Here is a 21988-nt window from a genome sequence, read left to right on the forward strand (position 1 = left end):
GAGTCCAAAGTATTGGGAGGCTAATTTGACCACACACAGGTGAGACGACCTGCTTGTGCGGCGCCTCTGTTTCCCCTGGGGAATATCCAGGTGTAGCCACGATAAACTGGTACAGACTCCCCGGGCCCCTGGCTCGTCAGGGAGCATGCGTCTCGTTCCAGCTGGAACCGGTTTGGTGGGGGTGGCTGGAGGGGCGGAGTCCCGGGTGCTCAGGCACGCGCGGGCTGACGTGGGCGCGCGCTCCCTCGCGGGGTCGGGCGGCCTGGGCGTGGGCTTGACTGAGCGCCTCGCGCGCTTGCGCACCCGCCCCGCCGGGCGCGCGCGACGGGCCACGTGCCGAGAGGGCCGCGCGCGCCCCCTCCCTCCCCGGGAGTCCCGAGCGACGCGCGCGCGCCTCTGACGCGGGGGGCGGGGCGGGGCGGGGCCGGCGCGGGGCTTTAACCCAGAGGCCCCGCCCCTCGGGCGTACAAAACCGGAGCCTCGGGCCGGGCCGCGTGAGGGAGGAGGGTGAGTGCCCGCCGCTGGCCGCAGCTGCCGCCAGCCCGTCCGTCACTTCATCGGTCTGTCCGGTCCACGTCGTCGCCGCCGCCGCCTCCTCAGCCCGGACGCCTGGGGCCCGCCCAGCGCCGCTCAGAGCAGCCGCGGCCCCGCGAGGAGACGGGCGCCGCCCCCGCCCGGCCCTGCCCCCGCCCTCCTCCCAGTCTGTCCGTCCGTCCGTCCTCCCGCCCGCTCGCGCTTCCGTCCTTCTGTCCAGCCACCGACCCTGGGGCCCATCTCCCCGCTCCGCCCGCTTTGTCTCTCCCTGGCTCGCTGTCTCTTTGTCTCTGCTCTCGCGCTGCCTCCCAGCCCCTCCCTCGCTCCCCGATCTCGGGTCCCCCTCAAAGCGCTCGTCTCATCCCTCAGAGTCTCCCTCTCGGAGCGCCCCCGTTCTTCGGGATTCCCTCTCTGAGCGCCCTCTCATCTTGTGGGGAGGGGGCTTTCTTTAAGAACACCTTCCACGCTCCCCGCACATCCCTTGGGGATCCTCCCATCTGTCCCCCACACCCCGGGGGTCTTGCCTCCTCTTAGCCCTCCTTTCTGCAGGCTTTTGCCTCTTTTGGTGCCCCCTCTATACTCTGGGACCTCTGTGATCCCTTGGGGTCTCTCCTTGGGACCCCCGAAGCTCCCCAGCTCCCTGACTTCCGTACCCCCTCCCTGCCTTTCCTTGGTTTGTCCCCCAGTCGTTGTTCTCTGTCGGGACTCCGCGCCCCCCAGCCCCCTGGGTCGGGGTCCCCTGCTTTGCTCTCCCTGCCTCTCCCTGTCCTCACATCTGTCTTGCTGGTGTCACCGCTCGATGTCTTTTGCGCTGCAGACCCCTTTTTGAGGCTTCTCTGCCGGGGGCTCTTGCCCCGCATCCCCCCCCCTCCGCTTTCCCTGCCGCAGCCCCCTGTCCCCCCTTCTCCCCGCTCCTGCTCCCCCTCTCCCCTGTTCTGTCTTTGCCGGTCTCTGGGTCTCTGACCCCCATCCGGCCCTCATGGCTTTCTGTCTGGAGCTCTTGAAGCAATGTGAGTGGTGGGGTGTCCGGGTCGGGCCGGAGTCCGCCCGCAGGCTGGCCGCGGCCGAGGCTCCATGGGGTTGGCGCTGGGGCGAGGGTTGGCGCTGGGGACTCCCCACCAAGAGGGCAAGGGGGGAGGGGCCAGGCTGTCTGGCAGAGGTGGGAGTGGGGGGCCTTCCTGCTCTGAGGCTTCTGCTTTAGTTGCTTGTGTGTGTGTGTGTGTGTGTGTGTGTGTGTGTGTGTGTGTGTGTGTACCGTGCCACAGGCTGGGCATGAGGCTTCTGCTTTAGTTGCTTGTGTGTGTGTGTGTGTGTGTGTGTGTGTGTGTGTGTGTGTGTACCGTGCCACAGGCTGGGCATCCCTGCCCGCTTGGCCCTGCATGGCCTGGCATTTTGTGATCGCTTGTGGGCAGGCCTGGGCTATTTTGGAGCCAGCAGGATGTGATATCACTTGGGCGTTTATTTAGACCTGATTGGGGGTGGGGGCTGCGTTCTTGCCAACTTGAGTAATCAAATTTTGCAGGGGGGTGCGGCCTCTTAGGCAGCTGGGCTGTGAGGTTTGGGGCCAGAACTTGCAAGCCACCAGACTGGACAGGTGATCCAGGGTTTGTGCTGCCGTGGTCTTGCTGAGAAGGTTGGTCAGGGTGAGGGGAGAAAGGAGTTGTTCTTCACCTGACCAACTTGAGGCTTGGGTGTGGTGGTCTAAGACCTCTGGGGCCATGGGTCTGCCAGCCTCAAACCTTGTGACCTTGAATGAGACCCTCAGCCTTTCCCAGTCTCAGTTTCTCCATTTGTAAAAAGGGAATAGTTGTGTCAATCTCACAGGGTTGCCATGAAGATCAAATGAAATATCTGTAAAGACACTTTGGGAACTGCCAGCCTAGCTCTAACCCGAGCCCCACAGAGGGGAAGCAGCTAGTTCATGGGCACACAGGCTCATTCATGGCAGAGTTGGGATGGGGATCTGGGCCTGGGACGCCTCGGTCCAGAGTTCTTTACCCCAAACTCCATTGCTGCCTGTTATCCAGAAATACACCTGCCCTGCCAATAGGGCAGGGAGCCGGCTGTCCCCTTTTATGCCCCGATTCCCAGTTGTTCTTTTTCAGTTTGTAAAGGTAGGTGGGTGTGCCCAGCGGGATGTCTGTGCTGGGAGACAGTCGGATTTTCCGTGCTCCATCCCATTGTTGTTTAAGGGTGGTCCTGCTTGTCCAGTGGCACTGGGGAATAAAGTCAGTCAGTGTGTGGTTGTGAGCCCCACCTGCTTTGCTGGCTTCCTGTAGAGCAGGGGAACAAAGGCCCCTGCGAGAGATGCTCTGCAGACAGCTGGGGTCCGCTGTCAGGGAGCCTCAGATGTCCCAGAACTATGCAGCGGATCATCAGATCGGCTATGATAGCTCCCTCGTCTTATAGACAAGGTCCAGAGAGCACAGAGGGTTCAGCCAGGACTCCTGTGTCCTCTTCTGTAGCACTGCCAGACGGGTCACAATCAGGCGGGTATCACCTGCTCACTGGTGTATAATGACAATTTCCAACACCCATCGACCTATTATTGTGGGCCCCAAGCTTGACACGTTACAGAGATTTCTTGCAGTGGGGAGGAGAAAGGGCTTGGTTTCTGGTCTAGAAGTGGGAGGATCAGGGTGTGGTCCCCACATCACACCGTCTCAAGGAGGCTGCTTTTTCCTGGGCTTCAGCTTCCATATCTGCAACATGGGAATGATCTTCCTTGTCCTCAGACTGATTCTGAAATCATGGAATCCCTAAAGAAATTCTGGGAGGCAGACTGCCAAGGTTCTGTTCTCGGCTCTGATGCTGTGTGACTTCAGACAAGTGTCTTCCTCTATCTGTATTTTTCCTTCAGAAAAATGAGGAAGTTGGATGTTGTGGTCTTGGAGGTGCTTTCAGCTCTGACATTTGAGGATTTTTTTTAAACACCTGTGTTTTTGTTTTTTTTTTTAAATTATGAGTGACATTTGAGGATATTGAGGTAACTGAAAGGCCACCTATTTGTACCTACATCTCGTCTTACCTGTAAAAGTGTGTATGATCACAAAATAGCAGAACATATTGAGTGCTGCCGGGTGTGCACTGATGATATACTGTGAGGTTTCATCAGAGAGAGACCTTGTCCGGGCAAAGGGATCAGAGACACTTCGAGAAGGAGGCAGTACTTGAGCTGGGCCCCTGTACCCGACACGTTCTGCCTCTTATAGGAACTTCCAGACGAAAGAAAGAGTGTAGGGTTTTGAGTCGAAAACGCCTGGTTTTAATTGTTCTCCACTCACCGCAGGTGTAATCTTGGTCTAGTTACTTTCTTTCAACTTCGGCTTCTTCATCTGGACTCAAGGTAATCATATTTACACTGCAGGGTCATGGTGAGGATTAAGTGAGATTCTATGTTTAAAAATACCTAGTACACCGTAGGTGACTTCCCAGGTAGCCCAGTGGTAAAGAACCCGCCTGCCAGTGCAGGAGATATGGGTTCAATTCCTGGGTCAGGAAGATCCCCTGGAGAAGGAAAGGGAACCCACTCCAGTCTTATTGCCTGGAAAATCCCATGGACGAGGAGCCTGGTGGGCTGCAGTCTATGGGGTCACAATGAGTCGTTCACGATTTAGCAATTGCACACGTGTGCAATACATGGTAGGCATTTAATAAATGGGAGCCTTCACCTCCAAGTAATATCTGGATCCCTTTCTTCTTTGTGGGAAGAAGACAGAGGCCCAGCCTCTCCCACTACCCCCCTGTGACTGGGGTTCAGGTAACAAGGAAAGCACCTTCTGGCTGTTCTGATGTATAATAGCAGTAATCCTCTAATCTCTCCCTTGCTGTGTGAGACCTTGTATAATCTGCCAGGCTCTTTCCTTACCCATTGTTCCCCACAGCGGTCCTGGGAGGAAGTCAGAAGCCAGTGGAGTTCTCCCTGTTTCACAGGTGAATGAAGCATAGGGGGCCCCCGGGAGGGCCCAGGCCTCTTGACTTTTCTTCCCCTGCAACCACACTGTTGCTCCACATTGACTGCTGCCTGGTAGCCTATCCCTCGGGCCACCTTCTCTCCATCTGGCATCTGTTCTGCCAGGAGGGTTTGCTTGACATTTCCCCAGCCTCTGAGCTCATCTCAGATTTAAAGAGACTAGCTTGAGTCTGGGTGGGGACTGAGTCACCACCTTCCTCCGCTTTCTCACCCTGAGCCGCAGCCAGACACGCCCAGAGGGCCACCATAGACCTGCTGGTCATAGACCCTGCACACAGCAGGCATTCCTCCCAGAAGCTCAGGTGGCGCTCTCTGGGCTTTCTGGAGAGGGCAGGCTGCAGGGAGGCTCCGTATGTACCTCTTCACTCCTAGGGGATCTGGAAGCACAAGTCACACGGAGTTGTTGCCTGGCCTCTCCTGCTCCAAGCCCTTGTGTGTGCTCTGCCCTCCCCCTCAGTGCCCCTTGGAGGCCACATAGTCAGATGCCTCCTCTTCCGAGAAGTCTGTGATTGCTACCTCTGGAGTCAGATTGTGAATTTAGTCTGCATTCGATGAAAGTGTGACCTCAGAGATCACCTTTCTCTGCCTCCGTTTCCTCATAAAATTTAAGCTCCACATCTTGACACAGATCAGGCTTCTGAGCCCTATCCCTAAAGGGTCTCAGTTGACAGGTCTGGGGGCAGGAATGAGCTTTTTAAACCAGTCCCCTGGAGGAGGCTGATGCTGAGGGCTTGTGGACCATGCTCCGGGAAAAGCTGAATGAGTGATTCCTGGCCTGGTGTCACAGTTTGGCTTGTCCCTGCTGTGTGACCTTGGACTGATTGACTTTCTGCACCTCAGTTTTCTTCTGGGTCAGAAAGGGATGGAAATGCATTCCTCCCAGGTTGCTCTGAGAATATGAACTGGTATCGGAAAGGTCCCGCAAGACAGGGGAGTGTGTCTGCTACACTGCCAATCACTGGGTGTCGGGGACTGTGCTAGGCCGTTTCTGGCATTATCCCACTGCATTATTGCAATAATCCTGTTATACGGGTCCCAGTATGATCCCAAACTGACAGGTGGGAAGACTGGTCCCTCACTGTGCTCTTTGTTTCAGGCAGGATCGGTTGTTTCCAGAAAGAGGTTACCAACTTCCCCTGCTCAGTCCCAGCAGTAGACGCTGTCAGCCCTGGCCAGGGTGGGGGCTGTGAAATTGAACAGCTGGGCAGGAGTGCAGTGCTGTCAGCAACAGGAACTGAATGAGGTTGTCCAGGTGTGTGCTGTGAGTGCCTCTCAGGTTTCCCAGTCCTGTGGGAGGGGAGCCACAGCTGCCTCGCGTCCCTCAGCCTGTGTTGGAATCAGCTGGTTTCTCACCCTCCCACTCCTGGGAACCAGGGAAGACAAAAATCTATATTCTGGAGTTAAAAGATTATTGTTGCTTGTTTCACTCTAAGAAGCAGGCCCAGGGAGGGAAAGGGACAGGGCGTGCCTAGCACCCCAGAAGACTGTCAGGGCCAGGCGAGAGCCACCGCCCTGCCTCCCCGCCCAGGGCTCCCACATTTCTCTGTCCCTGGCCTAGATCGCCTGGGGAGAGCTGGTGCACAGAGGCTCCATTTGGCCAGCGTAGAGGACAAGAGCCAGAAAAGTGGTCCCAAGTGGTGGAAACTGGACCCGGCTCAGCTGAATTGGGCTTGGAAAACACTCTCTGACCAGTGGTCTGCCCTCCCAGCCCCGGGCTGGGCTCCGAGAGGATGGGAAAGAGCAGACAGACGGGGCCTCTGCCCCTGGGAACTCAGGCTCTGACAAGGGAGACAAGCCCTACAATTATGAGAGACTGTGACAGTCTGTAATTAAGCATCTGCTGAAGAAAGGCATTGTCTGAGGAGGAAGGAGTGAGCGTGAGCCAGAGGAAACAAGAGCCCTTGAGAGGGGGACTGGATTCAGAGACTGGCTTTGGGGCTGGCGTTCTTGGGGGTAGTTTCTCCAAAGCCAGAGGTGCGGGGGCTGGACAAGGTGAGCACATATTTTGGACGAGTTTAGCTGCCACTATGGGAGGGCCCAGAAGGTTGTAGGCCATATTGAACTTGAGCCGAAGAGCAGAGGCTTTGGGGAGCTTTGGAAGGTTTTAGAGCCAGAGCAGCACAACTGGAGGATTTTTTTCAAGATGAGTCAGGCTGGGTGAGTGGGACTGAATGAAAGTAGTGATGGGAGGAGCTTTGCAAGCATCCTGGAGAAGGGAGAGGGCGGGGTGCAGGTGGAGCTGCGGGAGGGGTAGGGCCAGTGGGGTGGCAGAGGATGTGTGTTCCTTGAGGAGAGCCCGACTAGGGGCCTGATGGGCCAATGGGAAAGATGCTGGGTGTTGCTGTTTGGAGTAGGAAATAACTGAGCGCATTGCTTGTCCACCTGCTTTGCGCCAGGCTCCATGCCAGGGCCTCCATGGGTGCTCTCGTGAAATCCTTTCAACAAGCCCAAGGCAGGCGGACTTACCATACCCCTTTTACAGATAAGGAACGTATGGCCCAGACACAAGGCTGACTGCAAATACTGGCTCTCCCAGTTCAGCTCAGCTTCTTAGAAAGGAACCTCCTACTGTTAGGGTCGTGGGAATCTGAACCTTCTTGACCCTTGAATTGAGACCCTTGAATTAATACATCCCCTGGGCTTCCCAGGCAGCACTAGTGGTAAAGAACCCGCCTGCCAATGTAGGAGATGTGAGAGACCTGGGTTTGATCCCTAGGTGGGGAAGATCCCCTGGAGGAGGTTATGACAGTTCACTCCAGTATTCTTGCCTGGAGAATCCCATGGACAGAGGAGCCTGTTGGGCTATAGTCCATGGGGTTGTAAAGAGTCGGACACAACTGAAATGATTTAGCACACACGCACACACAAATACATCCCCTAAAGCCCACACGCCCCCTGTTTTCTAAAGACTTGGAAGATTGGGGCTGAGTACTAGCTCAGAATTCCTTAAGGTGGAAGCATCAGAGAACTGAAGAGCCTTCACATCAGCCGTTTTACTCAGCCTCCAGAGCTGGGCCTCCTGTGTCTGGTCCAACTGGGGGCACGTCCATGACTCGGTGCACCGGAATTCTCCAGCCTCCTCCCTGCAGAGAGAGTGTTCCCTGGCCCAGCCACAAAGGCAGGAAGGGACTTGTCCAAGGTACTCTCAAGCACAGGAGAGCCAGGTGATGAAACCCAGTTCTCCTTTTCCAGGCTGCAGCCAGGGATACCCACTGGGCCGAGGGAAGGCGAGGGGGAGTGGCCACCGGCGGGGCAGCAGTGGTTGGTCACGGTGCGTGGCTTGGAAGCTAGTGGCCAGTCCTCTGTGTGCCCCCATGACCAGGGCCTTGGCCGGGGATCTTGAGGTCACAGGGCAGGCACAGCTTCCGTGCTCTGCTCCCCACTCCTCCCTTGTCTACAGTAAACACCCCTGGGATCCTTGTGCCAGTGCTAGTGACAATTCACTAGTCATGTCCGACTCTTGCGACCCCATGCGCTGCAGCCCACCAGGCTCCTCTGCCCATGGGATTCTTCAGGCAAGAACACTGGAGTGGTTTGCCATTTCCTCCTCCACGGGATCTTCCCAACCCAGAGGTCGAACCCATGGCTCCTACATTACAGGCTAATTCTTTCCCACTGAGCCGCCAGGGAATACATTGGCATCTACTCTCTGAGCCTAGGGGTTTACAGGGTACAATTGTAACTGCGCCCACGATTTTCATACCAGAAAGCAGGGCAAGAGTTTCGATGAGGGATTTTTGTGCTCCTTTGGAACAGACTTGAGCCTGAGAAGCCTGAGAAATTAAGCAGACGTTGGAGCAGTGAACTAGAGTGCCCTGTGCTGTCCCTTTCGCTTGTAGTAATTCATTTGATCAATGCTTTACCACTTGCTAGGTGCTTTGTTGTAAATGTGATCATTCTCAGGTATATTCTTTCTTTTTATTTTGTTCTCAGCACATTAGTTTTCGATCCTTAATGTTTGTGTAGCCTGTTTTTGATTTGCAGAGAACTTTCATCCACCTTATCTCAGATTCTTATACAACCCTAAGAGGTCACTACTGTTCTTGTCATCCTCATTTTCCAGAAAGTGACTTGACCAAGGTCCCTCTGGGATTCACTGACTGAGCTGTGGTTCACTTATTCAGCAAATATTTGTTAAGTGCCTGCTGTGTGCTAGGTGATGAGCTGGCCCTGGGGATACAGTGACCAGCAGAGCCATCTTAGAGACTTAGCTTCTGACCTTCCAGAGTCCACTAAACCATCAGGGTCTAGCCAGGATCCACCCCAGTGCTCCTACCCCCTACCCTGGGTTCTTTCCACTGCAGAGCCCTGGAGTTTGGGCCTGAGGCTTACACCTAAATTGTTGTAACCTGTGAGCTTTTGACCGGGAGCATCATGATAAAACAAGCCAAGAGAGCAGGTCTCTGCAAACTGAACTTCAAGAGTGACAAAGGAGGTCTTCGGTAATGACTTAATTATTAACAAGAAGGTGAGGGAAGGCATTTCTACAGAAGGCCATCTGCTTCTCCCCAGGGGGATGGAAGTTGCCCAAGGGCAGCTGTACCTAAGATCCTGGCCTGAATTTTCTGCCACCTCCAAATATTTGATTACAGTCTGCACAGATGTGGAGCCCTGTGGCCATGTGCTAAGCTGGGGACCCTCCTTGCCTCCTTTAATATTAAATGAGACAAAATAAAAGCATATCATAGGATATCAGTCTGGAAGGAACTCTCCCAGCCTCCTCACTTTCCCATGAGTGGGAACCACGTATCAGAGGGGGAGGGACTTACCAGTATCCCATATGGAGAGATATTTTTTCCCCCTTTCTGTCTTACCAGCCCGACTTAGTTTCCCCAGTCCTTCTGGAGGAACTCCCCCCTCCCAGCTGTACCTGTTGAGCATTCAAAGCCCTCTTCAAGTCTTTCTTATGCCTTAAGGCCAAGTTTTTCCCCTCCCCCAAGTCTTCCCTGCTACTTTCTCCCCTGCCCAGAGTCCTGTGGTGTCCAGGCTGCCTCCATCTGCTCTTAGAGGCTGACCACCTATTCTGCAAGGTGACCAGCAGCCCTGAGGAAGCTTTAAAATCCAGGTGTCTGGGCCTTGTCCCCAGGGAATGCAATGCCTGTCACCTAGAGGAAAGCTTCCCTGGGTACATTTTGCTGGAGTTCTTTTTTTATGTGCAGAAGTTATGCTTTTCTTGAGAAAGCAATCCACGTAGGTGGTTAAACGTTTCAAACTTGTAGGGAAAAAAATGTCCAGTGACAATTGCCTGTCTCCCACCTAGGCTCCTAGATAATCACTGTCAAACAGTCTTGATGTTTTCCTCCAGAAATATTCTGCATACGTGGGCAGCTGTGTCCGTCAGTACATCCCGTTTTACTACCTACTGCCCCTACTGTTCTGTTCCTTGTCTTCTTCATGCAAGTCTGTCTCTGTTGTAGGTTATCCCTGCACGTGGCTGAGTAGTCCGTTGGCAGATGGGCCACCCATTGTTTATCTGGTCCTCTACTCAGGGACTTTTACATTGTTCCTGGCCTTGGTGTTATGAGCACCGTTCCCTACTCGGCTGTATGTGTGTGGGCAGGCATCACTGTGGGAGCCATTCCTGCAAGTGGAATTGCTGTTTTCAAGAATCTGTGCACCTAAAATTCTGTTACCTTCTTTGCATCCTGAAAATCTGTATGTTTTGTAAAGCACCATGGTTAGGTATTGACTATGCTGATCCAGTCCAGAGAGGGGGAGGCGGACCAGTATCACTCAGCAGTGCTCAGCCAGTGAGGTGTCTCTAGAGTAAGGTGCAGATGGGAGGGAGGAAGGGAGGAATGAAGGGAAGAGATGGGCTGGGGGACACATCAGAGGTGGAGCCAGGATGGGGGGGAAGGGATGCTGTTCTAGGTACCTGGGGACCTATTTGTGACTTGGTCTCCAGGGAGAGATGCCTGCCCCTACAAATACACACACACACACACACACTCACACACACTCACACACACTGTATCCTCCTTCCTCCGCTTCTCTGGTGTGTGCCACACCTGCTTGGCAGCAGCTAGGCCAGTGAGCTCATTGGTCCAGCAAATATTTACTTAGCTCCTGAATCCAGTTCTGGCTTGGCCACTATGTCTCTGTGCCTTTCCAAGCCTCAGTTTTTCTCATTTGAGAGATGGGGGGGCTCCTCCCTGCCTTTCTCATGTCACCAGGCTAGCCAGTGGGAAAACTCCAAAAAACAGATGGCAGTGGTCTTAGCCATACCGTGGCAGGCACCCCAGGGTCAGCAGAGAGTGAAGCTTGGACCCATCCTAGGTGGGATGCTGTCATTCTTGACAGATGGCCTTGTTGGCCCTTGAGTCAGGAGTTTCCAGGCAGCTGTTGATGTCTTCTCTTGTACCAAGAGCAGGTCAGGCTCGTTCCCGGGGTCTTCCTGACTTTGCTTTGTCCCAGGGGCTGCTCAGGATAAGAGTTGAGTTGACAGGTAGGAGAGAGATAGACAGGGGGATGAGGGAGGGTCTCCACACAGTGGCCAGAGTTTTGCATCCTCCCACAAGTCCACAGGAAGACCCACAAGGATGACCCAAAAGGTCATCCTCTGGTCGTTTCTGCAGCTGCTTTTCAGTTCTCAGTGGCGGCAGGGATGAGGAAGGGGCAGTTCTGTCCTTTTTCTAGTTTAAAAGGACACTTGAAATCACTAGCTGAGTTCCTCCTCCTGTTTTATCAGTGGGGAGACTGAAGCCGAGGTTGAGGCCCTCCTCCCAAGTGAGAAGTCAAGTGTTCAGCCCTTAACTCTCACTATCTCTCCCACTACGTCCCTGTCTTTAGTTTCGCTTTAGGGTTAAAAACCAAAGTGAAAGAAAAAGATAAAGCAGGAAGCAGCCGCCCTGAGACCCAGCCCAGGCCGGGGTGGGCCCTGGGGGGCCTCACAAGGCCTTGCTGGCAGGGGAGCAGGCCTCTTCCTGACCGGCTCCCACCCTGGTGCTGGGGGCCTGGCTGGGTGGGGGCCGGGCAGGGCCCCGCCGGGAGAGGCACCAGGCTACAGACAGGCGGTGGCCTCCCGGCCGGGCCCACGCTATCTGGGAGACGGCCAGTTTGACGGGTTCCCCCCGTAAAGTCAGCCTCTCCCAGGTGTGGCCCCAGGTGGGGAGCAGCTGCCTTTGAAACTCCCGTCCTTCCGGGGCAAGGCCGGGCTGGAGCTGGGCCCGTGTTGGCCTGGGAAATCAACCCTGGCTTCCCGAATCCAGCTTGCACAGAGCAGTTCCAGTCTCCCTGAAGGTAAGAGCTAGTGCCTCGTCTCCACCGAGAAAGCTTTTAAACTTTCAGTCCCTGTGGGCACTTACCTCACTCCCTGGCAGTTTGAGGGACCCAGATGGCCTGAAAGCCTTTTGTCCTGATTGTGGTTCCAGCCCCAGGGGCTTGGAGAGGACGGGGCGTGGGGAGAGGGAGCCGTGTGCTTCTCCAGGAGTCGATAGGTGGCCTCCAACAAGCCCCTGGATCTCAGGTTCCCCATTTGTTTCTTGGCAGGAGTGAGATCCTTCTAGCTCTGTCTTTCAGCCGAATCGATCTTGGTCCCTCGGGAGCCAGTGAGAAAGTTCTAACACACTTTGGGTTCGCCCGCGTGTTTCAGAGATGAACTGTTGCCTAACCACCTGCAGTCTCAAGTTCCTGTTTCTCTGTGCTTTTTCTAAGGAGACTCTCAGCCTTGCCAAAGCAGATATGGTAACAACTTGGTTGCTTCAACAAATAGGATTTTTGTCCACCTCTCTTCCTCTTCCCTGCACAATCCCAAGGCCCCCAGGCACAGACCTATGTTGGTTCAAGTCCTCTCCGGGAGGGCACACGCTGAACACAGTAGGTGATCTGGAAGTTGTGGCTGAGCGACTGCACTGAAAATCCACACTGGACCGTGCTGCTCCCCTGGGAGGCAGAACCCTGGCGCTTCCAAAGCCCAGCCGTGTCCCAAAGCCCGCATGCCAGGGGTCATGTAGCCCGGTAGCTAGGGGCATAGATCTGGAGTCATGCTGCTGGGATCCAGATCCTAGACTGCTGCCTGGAGCTGTGAGGCTTTGGCAAGTTGCTTAACCTCTCTGAGCCTCAGTTCTTTCATCTGCAAAAGAGAGGTGATAATACTGATATCACATGAGTCACAGTGTGAGGACGAGAGTGTGTGCATGTGTGTGTGTGTGTCTGTAAAGCACTCAGCTCGCTGCCGGGCATGGTGGAAGCACTTAAGAAATGTTTGCCCTGCTCTTATTGATATCCAGAGAAGACTGGGAATATTTAAAGACCATCCCTGTCCCGTGCCTGGAAAAGTACAGATGCACCTGGTGTTTGGAGAGGAGTTGGTCATCTGATGTCTCTTTGTCGAGTGTGGGGCTCTGATAGGGAAGATGAAGCCAATTGAGGCAGGCTTTAGAGAGGACCTCAAAAGCTGGGTAAGCTCCAAGTGGATGGAGGTTTTTAGGGGAGGGTCCCTGGGGTAGGAAAGGGAAGTCAGGGGCTGGTTGTAAGGGGCGGGGCCTGGGGATCTGAGTCAGGCTACAGAAGGCCAGGGCCCAGGGCTGTCAGAGTCCACCAGGCACTCAGCCAGGGTTTATTTCGGCACGGTCATCACTCTGTTGGGCAGTTTGCTTCCCTGGGCTGTGATGAGGAGTCTGCTCTTATGTGTTGTGAATACAGTAATAGATCCAGGCTCTCCTGGAACGTTCTTGCCTTCCCAGGCTGCATGAGGTGCTGTCGGCCCAGCACAGGGAGTGGTAGCAGTCAGGAGGTGTCAGCCTGCGGGGTGGGAGGAGCTGGGCTTGTCCAACAGTACCTGTGAAGGCAGGGCAGCCCGAGCTGCTGTCACCACGGCAGATTCCTCAAAGGGGGCACGCGCAGCAGTGTGTGGGAACAATTCAGGGGAAGAAGACTTGGATTCATCCCAGCCAGCTCCTCCCCGCTGCCCACCTCCACGCCCCTTTCCAAACAGTCGGCCTTTCATGCCAGGTGCTGAGCCAGGGGAGGAAGAGGGAACAAGACCGACTTGGTCTCTCTCCTCAGGGAGCTTGGAGACACCATCCGAGCAAGTACGGATACACAGGATACTGTACAATTGAGATCAGAGCCCTGAAGGAAACATAGCTGCTGAGAAGGATTTTCTCAGAGAGGATGGGGAAGGCACCTCGGGGAAAGTGGGGTGGAGGATGGGAAGGAGGCAGGCCAGGGCAGATTGGGAACTGCAAGGGGCAAGACCCTGAGGTGTAAGGTGTTTGGTGTATGGAGGGAACTGGGACAGGTTCGGGTCTGAAAGGGTCTGCAAGGTCAGGGCCGGGCCTGGCTGGGCTTGGTGAGCCTGGTAAGTAACATCAGAGCTTCCAAATACTTACATCATCCTTGTTGTCATCATCAGGTTTTCATACTGATCGTTAGTCATCAAGAAAAAACTTATTCAGCACTCCCTACTTACTGCTAACGCCCTTTCACATACTACTTCAACAGTGCACGGAGCCCTGTTGCTTCCCTTGCTGAGGGAGGCGGGTTGCAGTTAGTACTACTGCTTTTAGAAATGATGGAGCAGAGAGGTAACGTGACTTAACTGGAGTCACACAGCTTAACCAAGATTTGAAATCCTGATTCACCACTATTTCTTTTTCTGCCGACTGCTTTTGTTTAAGAAGGCCAAAACAGAAGTGTCTTGTTTCTTTTTAGCCCGATTGCCATTCCAAAATGGCTCATGCTCAATTGTGATCGCTCTTAGCGATCCTTTGAACAGTAGCCTGCCAGGCTCCTCTGTCCATGGGATTTTTCAGGCAGAAATACTGGAGTGGGTTGTTGCCATTTCTTCCTCCAGGGGACTTCCTGACTCAGGGATCAAACCCATGTCTCTTGTATCTCCTGCATTGCAGGCAGATTCTTTACCCATTGAGCCATTGGGGAAGCCCAGTTTAAAAGCTTTGGTGTAGAATGTCATAGTGATTGTGTTTGGGCACTGGGATTAAAGTGACTTTAACTTTTCTATACTGTTATACAATATATTTATAGTTCTTTTTTGTTTTATTTTTTAAAATATTTTATTTATTTGACTGCCTTGAGTCTTAGTTGAAGCACACAGACTCTCTAGTTGTGGTGCATGGGCTCCGGAATGCACAGGCTTCAGTAGTTGTGGCGCATGGGCTTAGCTGCTCTGTGGCATGTGGGATCTTGGTTCCCAGACCAGGGATCCAACCTGAATCCCCTGCATTGCCAGGTGGGTTCTTAACCATTGGATCATTAGGGATGTCCCAAGTTTTAATTTTTTTAACTTCCACATTTACCTTCCCTCTAACTCCTTTCCAAAATTCTGATACTAACACATCCATCGCTACCCTTGTAGACCTCCAATCTTTTTAATTTTCTATTTGCATTTTCAAGTATTATTTATTATTTATTTTTGTCTGCACTGGTTCTTCATTGCTTAGCTCAGGTGTTCTCTAGTTGGAGCAAGTGGGGGCTGCTTTTCGTTGGGATGTGTGGGCTTCCCATTGTGGTTGGGGAGCACACGCTCTAGGTTTGAGGGCTTCAGTAGTTGCAGCACGTGGGCTCAGAAGTTGCAGCTCCCGGGCTCTAGAGCACAGGTTCAGTAGTTGTGGTTGGTTGCCCCACAGCAAGTGGGACCTTCCCAGACCAGGGATCAGACCTGTGTCCCCTACACTGGCAGATGGAGTCTTAGTCCACTGCACCACCAGGGAAGCCCTGTTTGAATTTTGGTGTTTTTCTGCCCCCATCCCCCCTTCTAAAATTTCTACTTCCTGAATCTCAGGAAATAGTCTCAGATTATTAGTCAGCCCCTGCTCATAAATACATTGAAGTCAAATCAGAAAATTCATGCTTAAAGTAGCTTTAAATATTTTATTTGTGACATGGATTTTGGTGAAAAATCAGTGTGATGACTGGGGCTCATTTGTAGAGAATTCCTCAGTGGACTCTCACTAGCCCATTTTTTAAAAATTGCAGTTAAGTATACATAAAACTTTACTGCTGAAACTGTTTTTAAGTGCACAGTTCAGTGGTATGAAGTACAGTTCACATCTTTTACAGCTGTCACTGCCCTCCATCTGTTTTTATCTTTGCAGAGCTGAGACTCTGTACCCGTTGCCTCCTCCTCCAGCCCCTGCAGATCACACTTCTTTCTGTTTCTGTGACCGAGTACCTCATGCGCTAGCCCATTTTAAGGAGGTATATTTGAAAGGAGGAGTAGGTGGTGTCTGAATAACAAACTCATTGGGTTAACTCTCCAAGTTAATGCACACCACTGCCCTCAGCTTTATGTGGCTGGGTTCCAGCAGAATTTTTAAAAGGCTGCTCATCTCCCAAGAGGGCTGTGTCCCAAGAGGCAGCCTTGGTTCCCACACCCGCGGTGGCTGTGTGGAGCCTGGGCACAGCTTCAGGATCCTTCTTAACACAGGCAGGTGCTACTAATCAGCCAGAAGCAGCACACCCGGTGGAAACTGTGCCGTCCCCACCTAGTGCTGTGCCCAGCCTTTACAGATCAGCATCAGTCCTAGGAGGGGAAGGGACCATTTGAGGGGCAAGTGATGTCACAGGTCTCTTTGTGAGAGCGGAAGAGGGCCTGGCAGGACAGCCCAAAGCCTGGGGGAGGGGGGGTGATAGGTAATGCTTGCGAAACATTGGGGCAGAGCAGCTCCCAGAGGGGTGGAAGTTGTCAAGGTAAAGTCCACTTTCTGCAGGTGCTCTTCAGAATGCAGGCTTGGGCTTGAGGTCTGTATAAAAGTAAATGCTAGCCAGAGTCCGCCAGCAGAAAGGGGAGACCAGACTTTCTGCGGTGACTTTTAAGCTTTATAGGAATGTGTGTTGTCAGTCTCCTTGCCAGCAAACTTGTGTTTTTGGTGTGAGACCAGATGCTGTGAAGGTTGGTTTCTGGAGATTGAAACCTGGAAGGTTTTCCCTCACTTAATAGATAAAACACAGCTTGCTGTGTGATGCTGAGCAAATCCCTCAGCCTCTCTGAGCCTTCATTTCCTCAGTGGCACAAGGGGCAATGGTGAAAACATTTCCTTGTGGGGATCAAGTGTAAGGACCTCAGACAGTGACAGGGCCACAGCCACCGATGCCTGAGCAGGTGAAAAATACCGGTAACTATGACTATTAGTTGCTAATATTCACCCAGCCCTTACAGGAGGTCTTACACTGAGCCATTGTGCGGGCAGGATTCTGTGGACGGGGTTGGGAAGCTGGTGACCTTCCCTTGGGTAGGTGTTCTTTCAAAGAGATCTTCCCAAGTGCCACCATGTTGTGCTTTTAGAGGTGGTTGGGAAAAACATCGAGTAGAGGGGTATGGAGGCGTGAGGGGGAAGCCAATAGTCACAACTTGTCCCAGCGCCTGTCTTCCACTTTGTCAAGTCACCTCTCACAGACTCTTCCTACTGCAGTGTCCTCAAGGTCTTCCGGGGGAAGGCCCTGCAGCCCTGCGCTGTTTTGGGGGTGAAGTCAGAGAATCCCGCCTCGTGAGTGGCAGCAGGCATTCTCCGGGGGACCCCTTCTGGGTGCCATGGGCATGGGAAGCATGCGGTCCTTGCCTTCTGAGGACTCAGGATCTAAAGGGAGAAGGAGAAAAGTAAGCAGGCCTGTGACACCTCTGAACGCCAGGGGGGTGACCCAGTAAGGGGCACTGGGCTGGGGCAGGAGGACAGTCAGGGAAATCTCAGGGCGAGTAGTACTCGGAGTAGACTGGAGGAGGGGGAGACAGTAGGGTGCAGGAGGGGCGGTGCAGGCAGGGAGCAGCCATGCAAAGGCCTGGACGCTGAGAACATGGGGGATGACATGGAGAGGGGGGCAGAAGGAAGTCGGAGGGGTGCTTGGCGAGGCAGGAACACCAGAGGTCACTACCCTAAAATATTAACACAGCGATGCCGGCGTGGCCCAGGGGGATGGGCAGGCGGCTGGGTCCTCAGGGCCCTGAATTTTCCTGAGCCTGCCCCCTGGAGGGACAGGACACCTTGCTTCTGCCCCAGGCCAGAAACCCCCAGCTTCTGGGCCCTTGAATGCCTGGAGGGCCTGGGGTCAGACAGCTGGCCTGTGGGCCCCTGGCTCCGATATGCAGCCCCCTCAGGTAGTTGTATGGAGAAGGAAATGGCAACCCACTCCAGGATTCTTGCCTGGAGAATCCCATGGACAGAGGAGGCTAGCGGGCTACAATCCATGGGGTTGCAAAGAGTTGGACACGACTGAGCAACTAACATACACACAGGCAGTTGTAATGATGGTTCCTCATCTACCAAGCCCTTTCCCATTTGTGGGAAGATGAGTCTTGTGGCAGTCCTCGGGCAGTGAACAGGGCGAGCCCGTATCCTTCCCATCTTACCAGCGGGAGCCTTAGTCATACCATGAGTCAGTGCAGAATGGTGCTCACTCTCAGGGCCTCCTGACCTACAGGCTTCCTCCAACTCAGCAGCAAGTGTGGGAGGAGGTGAGAGCCAGGATAGCCAGTGCCGGCCACTCTCATGTTCTCAGGAGGGGGTTTCCCATCTCAGGTGGGGGCTCTGTGCTGCCAGCCTGTCCAGAGGAAGTCCAGGTCCAGCCCTGACCATGCTGTCTTAGAGGTAGTCCTTCCTTATTTCGCCTGTAGCTTAGCCATCTGAACATTCTTCTCCCCCTCCTCTGATTATTAGAACCAATTCTCTGGAGGCCAAAAAAGAATTGAACAATGAATGTCATACACACAAAAATGATTTCTGATGTCACATTGAGAACTGAGTGTGAAGTAGGAAGCAAAGAAAGAGCAAACATCTCAGGCCTGGGAGGAATCTTAGAGGTCACACCCGTGGGAGCGTGAGTCCCTCCCTGCATCCACCGTGCCTGGGTCCAGCCTAGCTGACCACCTCCTGAGCAGCTCTGCTCCTTAGAAACTGCCTCCTTAGGAGGAGGCAACATCTGCTCCCCCTGGACCCCTACCTTCCTGTCCTCCTTTGGTTGCACTGTGATGACTGGGACCACATATGTATGTGACAGTCTTCTAGGTATTTGAAGACTTTTCCAGGCTCCTCTTCCAGTCTCTTGAAGCCCCCCCACCCCTCGTGTTAGACTGGGCACAGCTCATGCTGCACACGTGCCACACCCCGTCTGTGGCAGATCTGTGACACACGTCACTAGTCAGTTGTGGTAACTCTTGTTCCCTGGTGGCTAGGGCTTCCCTCATGGCTCAGATGGTAAAGCATCTGCATGCAATGCAGGAAACACAGGTTCAATCCCTGGGTTGGGAAGATCCCCTGGAGTAGGAATATGACAACCCACTCCAGTATTCTTGCCTGGAGAGCTCCATGGACAAAGGAGCCTAGCGGCCTACAGTCCACGGGGTGGTAAAGAGTTGGACACAACTGAGCAACTAATACTTTCTCTCTCTTTCTGTTCAGTCAGTCCCAGGCTTTCTCCTGCAGTACTCCACGTGGCTGCGCCCAGTCAGTGGAGCCTTACTTTATTGTGAGTTTCCTGAGGTCAAGGACTACTCATCCTGGGTCCCTGGTGCCTACCCAGGAACCAAAGTGTGGCCTCACTTGTCATAACAGGAGGATGGATTAGAGACTTCCCCCCCAGTGCAGATTGTCCCCTTCTCATCAGGCTCCAGTTTGGCAACACCCCTGTCCACAGTCACCAGCAGTCCCCACTGCTTTCCCCAGGAGCCCCGTGGGGCTGCCCCCTCCCTGGTCCTGCACCTTCCTCTGGTGGTATAGCCTCAGACCGTGTCTGTGATCCGCTGGAGTCACTGAGGCATTTTCCCACGTGTCTGCTGCTTTGTGTAATTGTCTAACTTGGGATCCTAAACTCAGGACCTTAATATAAGCTCCAAGGACCAGGGCCCTTCCCCTTCCTGTGTCCCTGTCCCCAGGCCTGGCACCGCGGAATGCAGCCAGCCTGGGCTGACCTGAGCTGAACTCACGGTTTTTCCCATTCACTGGTGCACCGTTCATCTCATCCTGTCTCTCGGCCGCCCAGGATTCTTGGCTCCAGATTCTATCACCAGATAGGCCACCTGTCACTCCAGGCACAGTGAATGAGCCTGTTAACACCGTCTTTCTATTCTGGGATCCGCTTGGTCATTCAGAATGATGAAAGAGACCAGCAATCGAGGTGCACAGGGCCTGGCAGTGTTTGGCTTTGCACACTGGATGCGGGGTCCTATGACAGCTTGTCAAAAGCCAGGCTTTTTGTGACCCGTTACCAGGGTTTGACGTCAGCCCTCCAGGAGTGAGGATGGTTTTAGAGGCTCGCTGTTTTAACTGGCACTTCCCAGGCTGGGCTCCTGGGACCTTAGAGTTTTGGAAAGGCCACAGCGAGGTTCACATGCTAGACCCAGCATTTGACAAGTCAAATAGTATTTGAAAAGCCAATTCTTGGATTCTCCACCCCCTACTCCTCTGCCAGGCCAGGCAGGGGCTGTCCACGTCAAGTTTTTGTGTTGGGCTGGAGCCATAGTGGCCCTGTAACGGGCCATCTTCTACTTGTCAGCACCTCCTCACTAGAGTTTATAGCTTTAATGTACCAGAAAAATCATGATTCAGTAACTGCTGGCATCTCTTTAAAGCTTGGACTCCCAGGGGTGATAGTAATAAGGTGTCCTGCGGGGTAGGGCAGGGACCTCAGCAGAGCTTCTGGCAGAGCCAACTCTGCAGGCAGGTCTCTGGGGAGAAATAAAAGGATGCTTGCGGGAGATTCCAGCACAGAACGGGTGGTGAGGGGTGAATGTTGCCTGACAGGTTGCTGACTGGATACAGTCGTGGTAATGATGGAAATGTTTTTTGACGAAACAGCATGCTGGTTAGGAGCTGGAGGAGGTGGGGCTCGGCCACAGGTGGGTGCCTCCCTGAATGAATGGAGCTGGTGGTCTCCAGGCTGGGAGGTGGGGTGGGGGGCAGGGGGACATGGGGAATACACGCACACTCAGAGCCCCGGGCAAGGTTGTTGCTCTGGTACCTGCTCTTCGGGGAGCACATTTGCCTTTCTGACCTCAGTCTCCTCATTTGTACTATGAAGAGGTTGAATTAGTCTGGTGGAGCTCAAAATACCACATGGGGAAATTCCACATGAAGGGGAAGAGGAAAATGGAGCCCCCGCCGAGGGCCCTGGTTGGGAGTCAGCCAGGCTCCCCAGGCCCTCTTGGGGGTCCCCAGAATCTGGCTCGAAAATCACTGGAATTACTGTCTCCTCAGACTCTGGAATTTGAGAGTTTCACATCCTCATTCCAGTCACAGTACCCCGTCAACCAGCTATGTGACCTGGGACAAGTGGCCTCACCTCTCTGGTCTCTGCTTTGAGGCTGTAGTGAGATTTAGCTGAGCTGGCAAAGTCCTGAGTGACTGGGAAACCCATGTCAGGGGTTCTGATATTTTCTGGTGAAGGGTCCGTGTGTCCAGGACTGCACATCCAGGGGAGAAGTGTGCTGGGTGGCTGTGATCACAGGCAGGGCAGGGCACCTTTTTTGTACATATCCTGGGGCTCTTGTCCAGGAGCACCAGACCTCTGTCGCCATGAGCAGCCAGAACCAGAGGCACCACCAGCTAACCCACTCAGAGGATATTGCCAGACGCTGTGTTTGGACCAAGACTAGGGTCCTGACTGGGGAACTGGCCTGGCCAATATCTCGCAGGCCTGGCTGAGTGGCACCTGCCTTCAGCCCTGGGCAGGATGGTGAAGCAGCAGCTACAAGTGCTGGCTCTGGAATTGGAAAGCCGGAGCTCAGATTCTGGCCGCCTGACCTGGGGCTGTTAACTTCTTTCTGAGCCTCACAGTCTTCCTCTTTGAAGTGGGAACGATAGGCCTGGTGAGGAATTGATGATCTGACACAGTTACATCTTTTCATGCTAGGCCAGTTCATGGCCAGCCCTCCGTCCAGGGAGATGCCCTGGAGCTTGTGAGTCATCTGACTGGCAGCTCGCTGTCCTCAGAACCAGCTGACCTGAACTGTGGGTCCGTCCGGAGGGCATTGCTTAACCCCATCCTCCAGCCCCTCTGGCCTGAACATGTTAGGACAGAACCACTTCAGACCTTGAGCCCAACTAGGATGTGAGTGGGGCTTTCTGAGGAGCAGCTGTCTCTGGAGGGCGCCAAGGCTGTTGCCCCAGCAACCGAGCAGGTCCTTCTCAGGCAGCTGCTCCAGGGCCTTGAAGAGGGGGCGGCCGTTTGTGTTCCTGGTGGAGCTCTACCGTCCCCTGTGCCCTGGTGCCATGAGCCCACAACCAGACGTGGCCTGCCACCAGAAGGGGTTTCTCTGCTTTTGCCCAGCAGACCTGACATAGTGCCATAGGGGCCTCCTGCTGCCTCGATTTCAAAGTTCCAAAGGGTCTCCTGCCTTTGCAGGAGGCTCTTGGGGACCAGCTTTCTGAGGTGCAGGGGGAGAGGAGCTGGGGTTCCAGAAGGAGCAGGGAGGTCTGAGGGCAGCAGTTCCAGCAGTCACAGACCTCTGTGCCACGGGCCTTGTTAGCAGGTGGGCGTGTACCACCACAGTGGTTTTCTTTTTTTTTTTTTTAACTTTGGGTTAACTAA

At 54.0% G+C, this 21988-nt stretch overlaps 1 protein-coding gene and 2 long non-coding RNA genes across 7 annotated transcripts in view; 1 reads left to right on the forward strand and 2 right to left on the reverse strand.

The window, feature by feature from the left end:
- The window catches only part of DLGAP4 (DLG associated protein 4), a 197315-nt gene that overhangs the window by 131856 nt on the left and 43471 nt on the right, over positions 1-21988 (forward strand). Inside the window, exon 1 of one of the 5 annotated variants that reach the window (XM_020892045.2) lies at positions 514-1544. The exons of the other annotated variants lie outside the window; for them this stretch is intronic. Coding sequence (XP_020747704.1) covers positions 1514-1544 — 31 coding nt within the window. The 5' untranslated portion in view covers positions 514-1513. Of the gene's footprint in view, positions 1-513; positions 1545-21988 lie in introns of those variants that run through there. 5 annotated transcript variants of the gene reach the window in all.
- On the reverse strand, positions 8946-12596 carry LOC139036759 (uncharacterized). Its single transcript, XR_011489613.1, has 2 exons — positions 11812-12596; positions 8946-10924 (listed from the first exon to the last, which is right to left on the reverse strand). It is a non-coding gene; the product is annotated as an uncharacterized lncRNA (long non-coding RNA).
- Positions 15345-19599, reverse strand: LOC139036758 (uncharacterized). Its single transcript, XR_011489612.1, has 3 exons — positions 19386-19599; positions 17835-18130; positions 15345-17046 (listed from the first exon to the last, which is right to left on the reverse strand). It is a non-coding gene; the product is annotated as an uncharacterized lncRNA (long non-coding RNA).

Source organism: Odocoileus virginianus, chromosome 9, assembly GCF_023699985.2.
Source record: "Odocoileus virginianus isolate 20LAN1187 ecotype Illinois chromosome 9, Ovbor_1.2, whole genome shotgun sequence".
Taxonomy (NCBI): domain Eukaryota; kingdom Metazoa; phylum Chordata; class Mammalia; order Artiodactyla; family Cervidae; genus Odocoileus; species Odocoileus virginianus.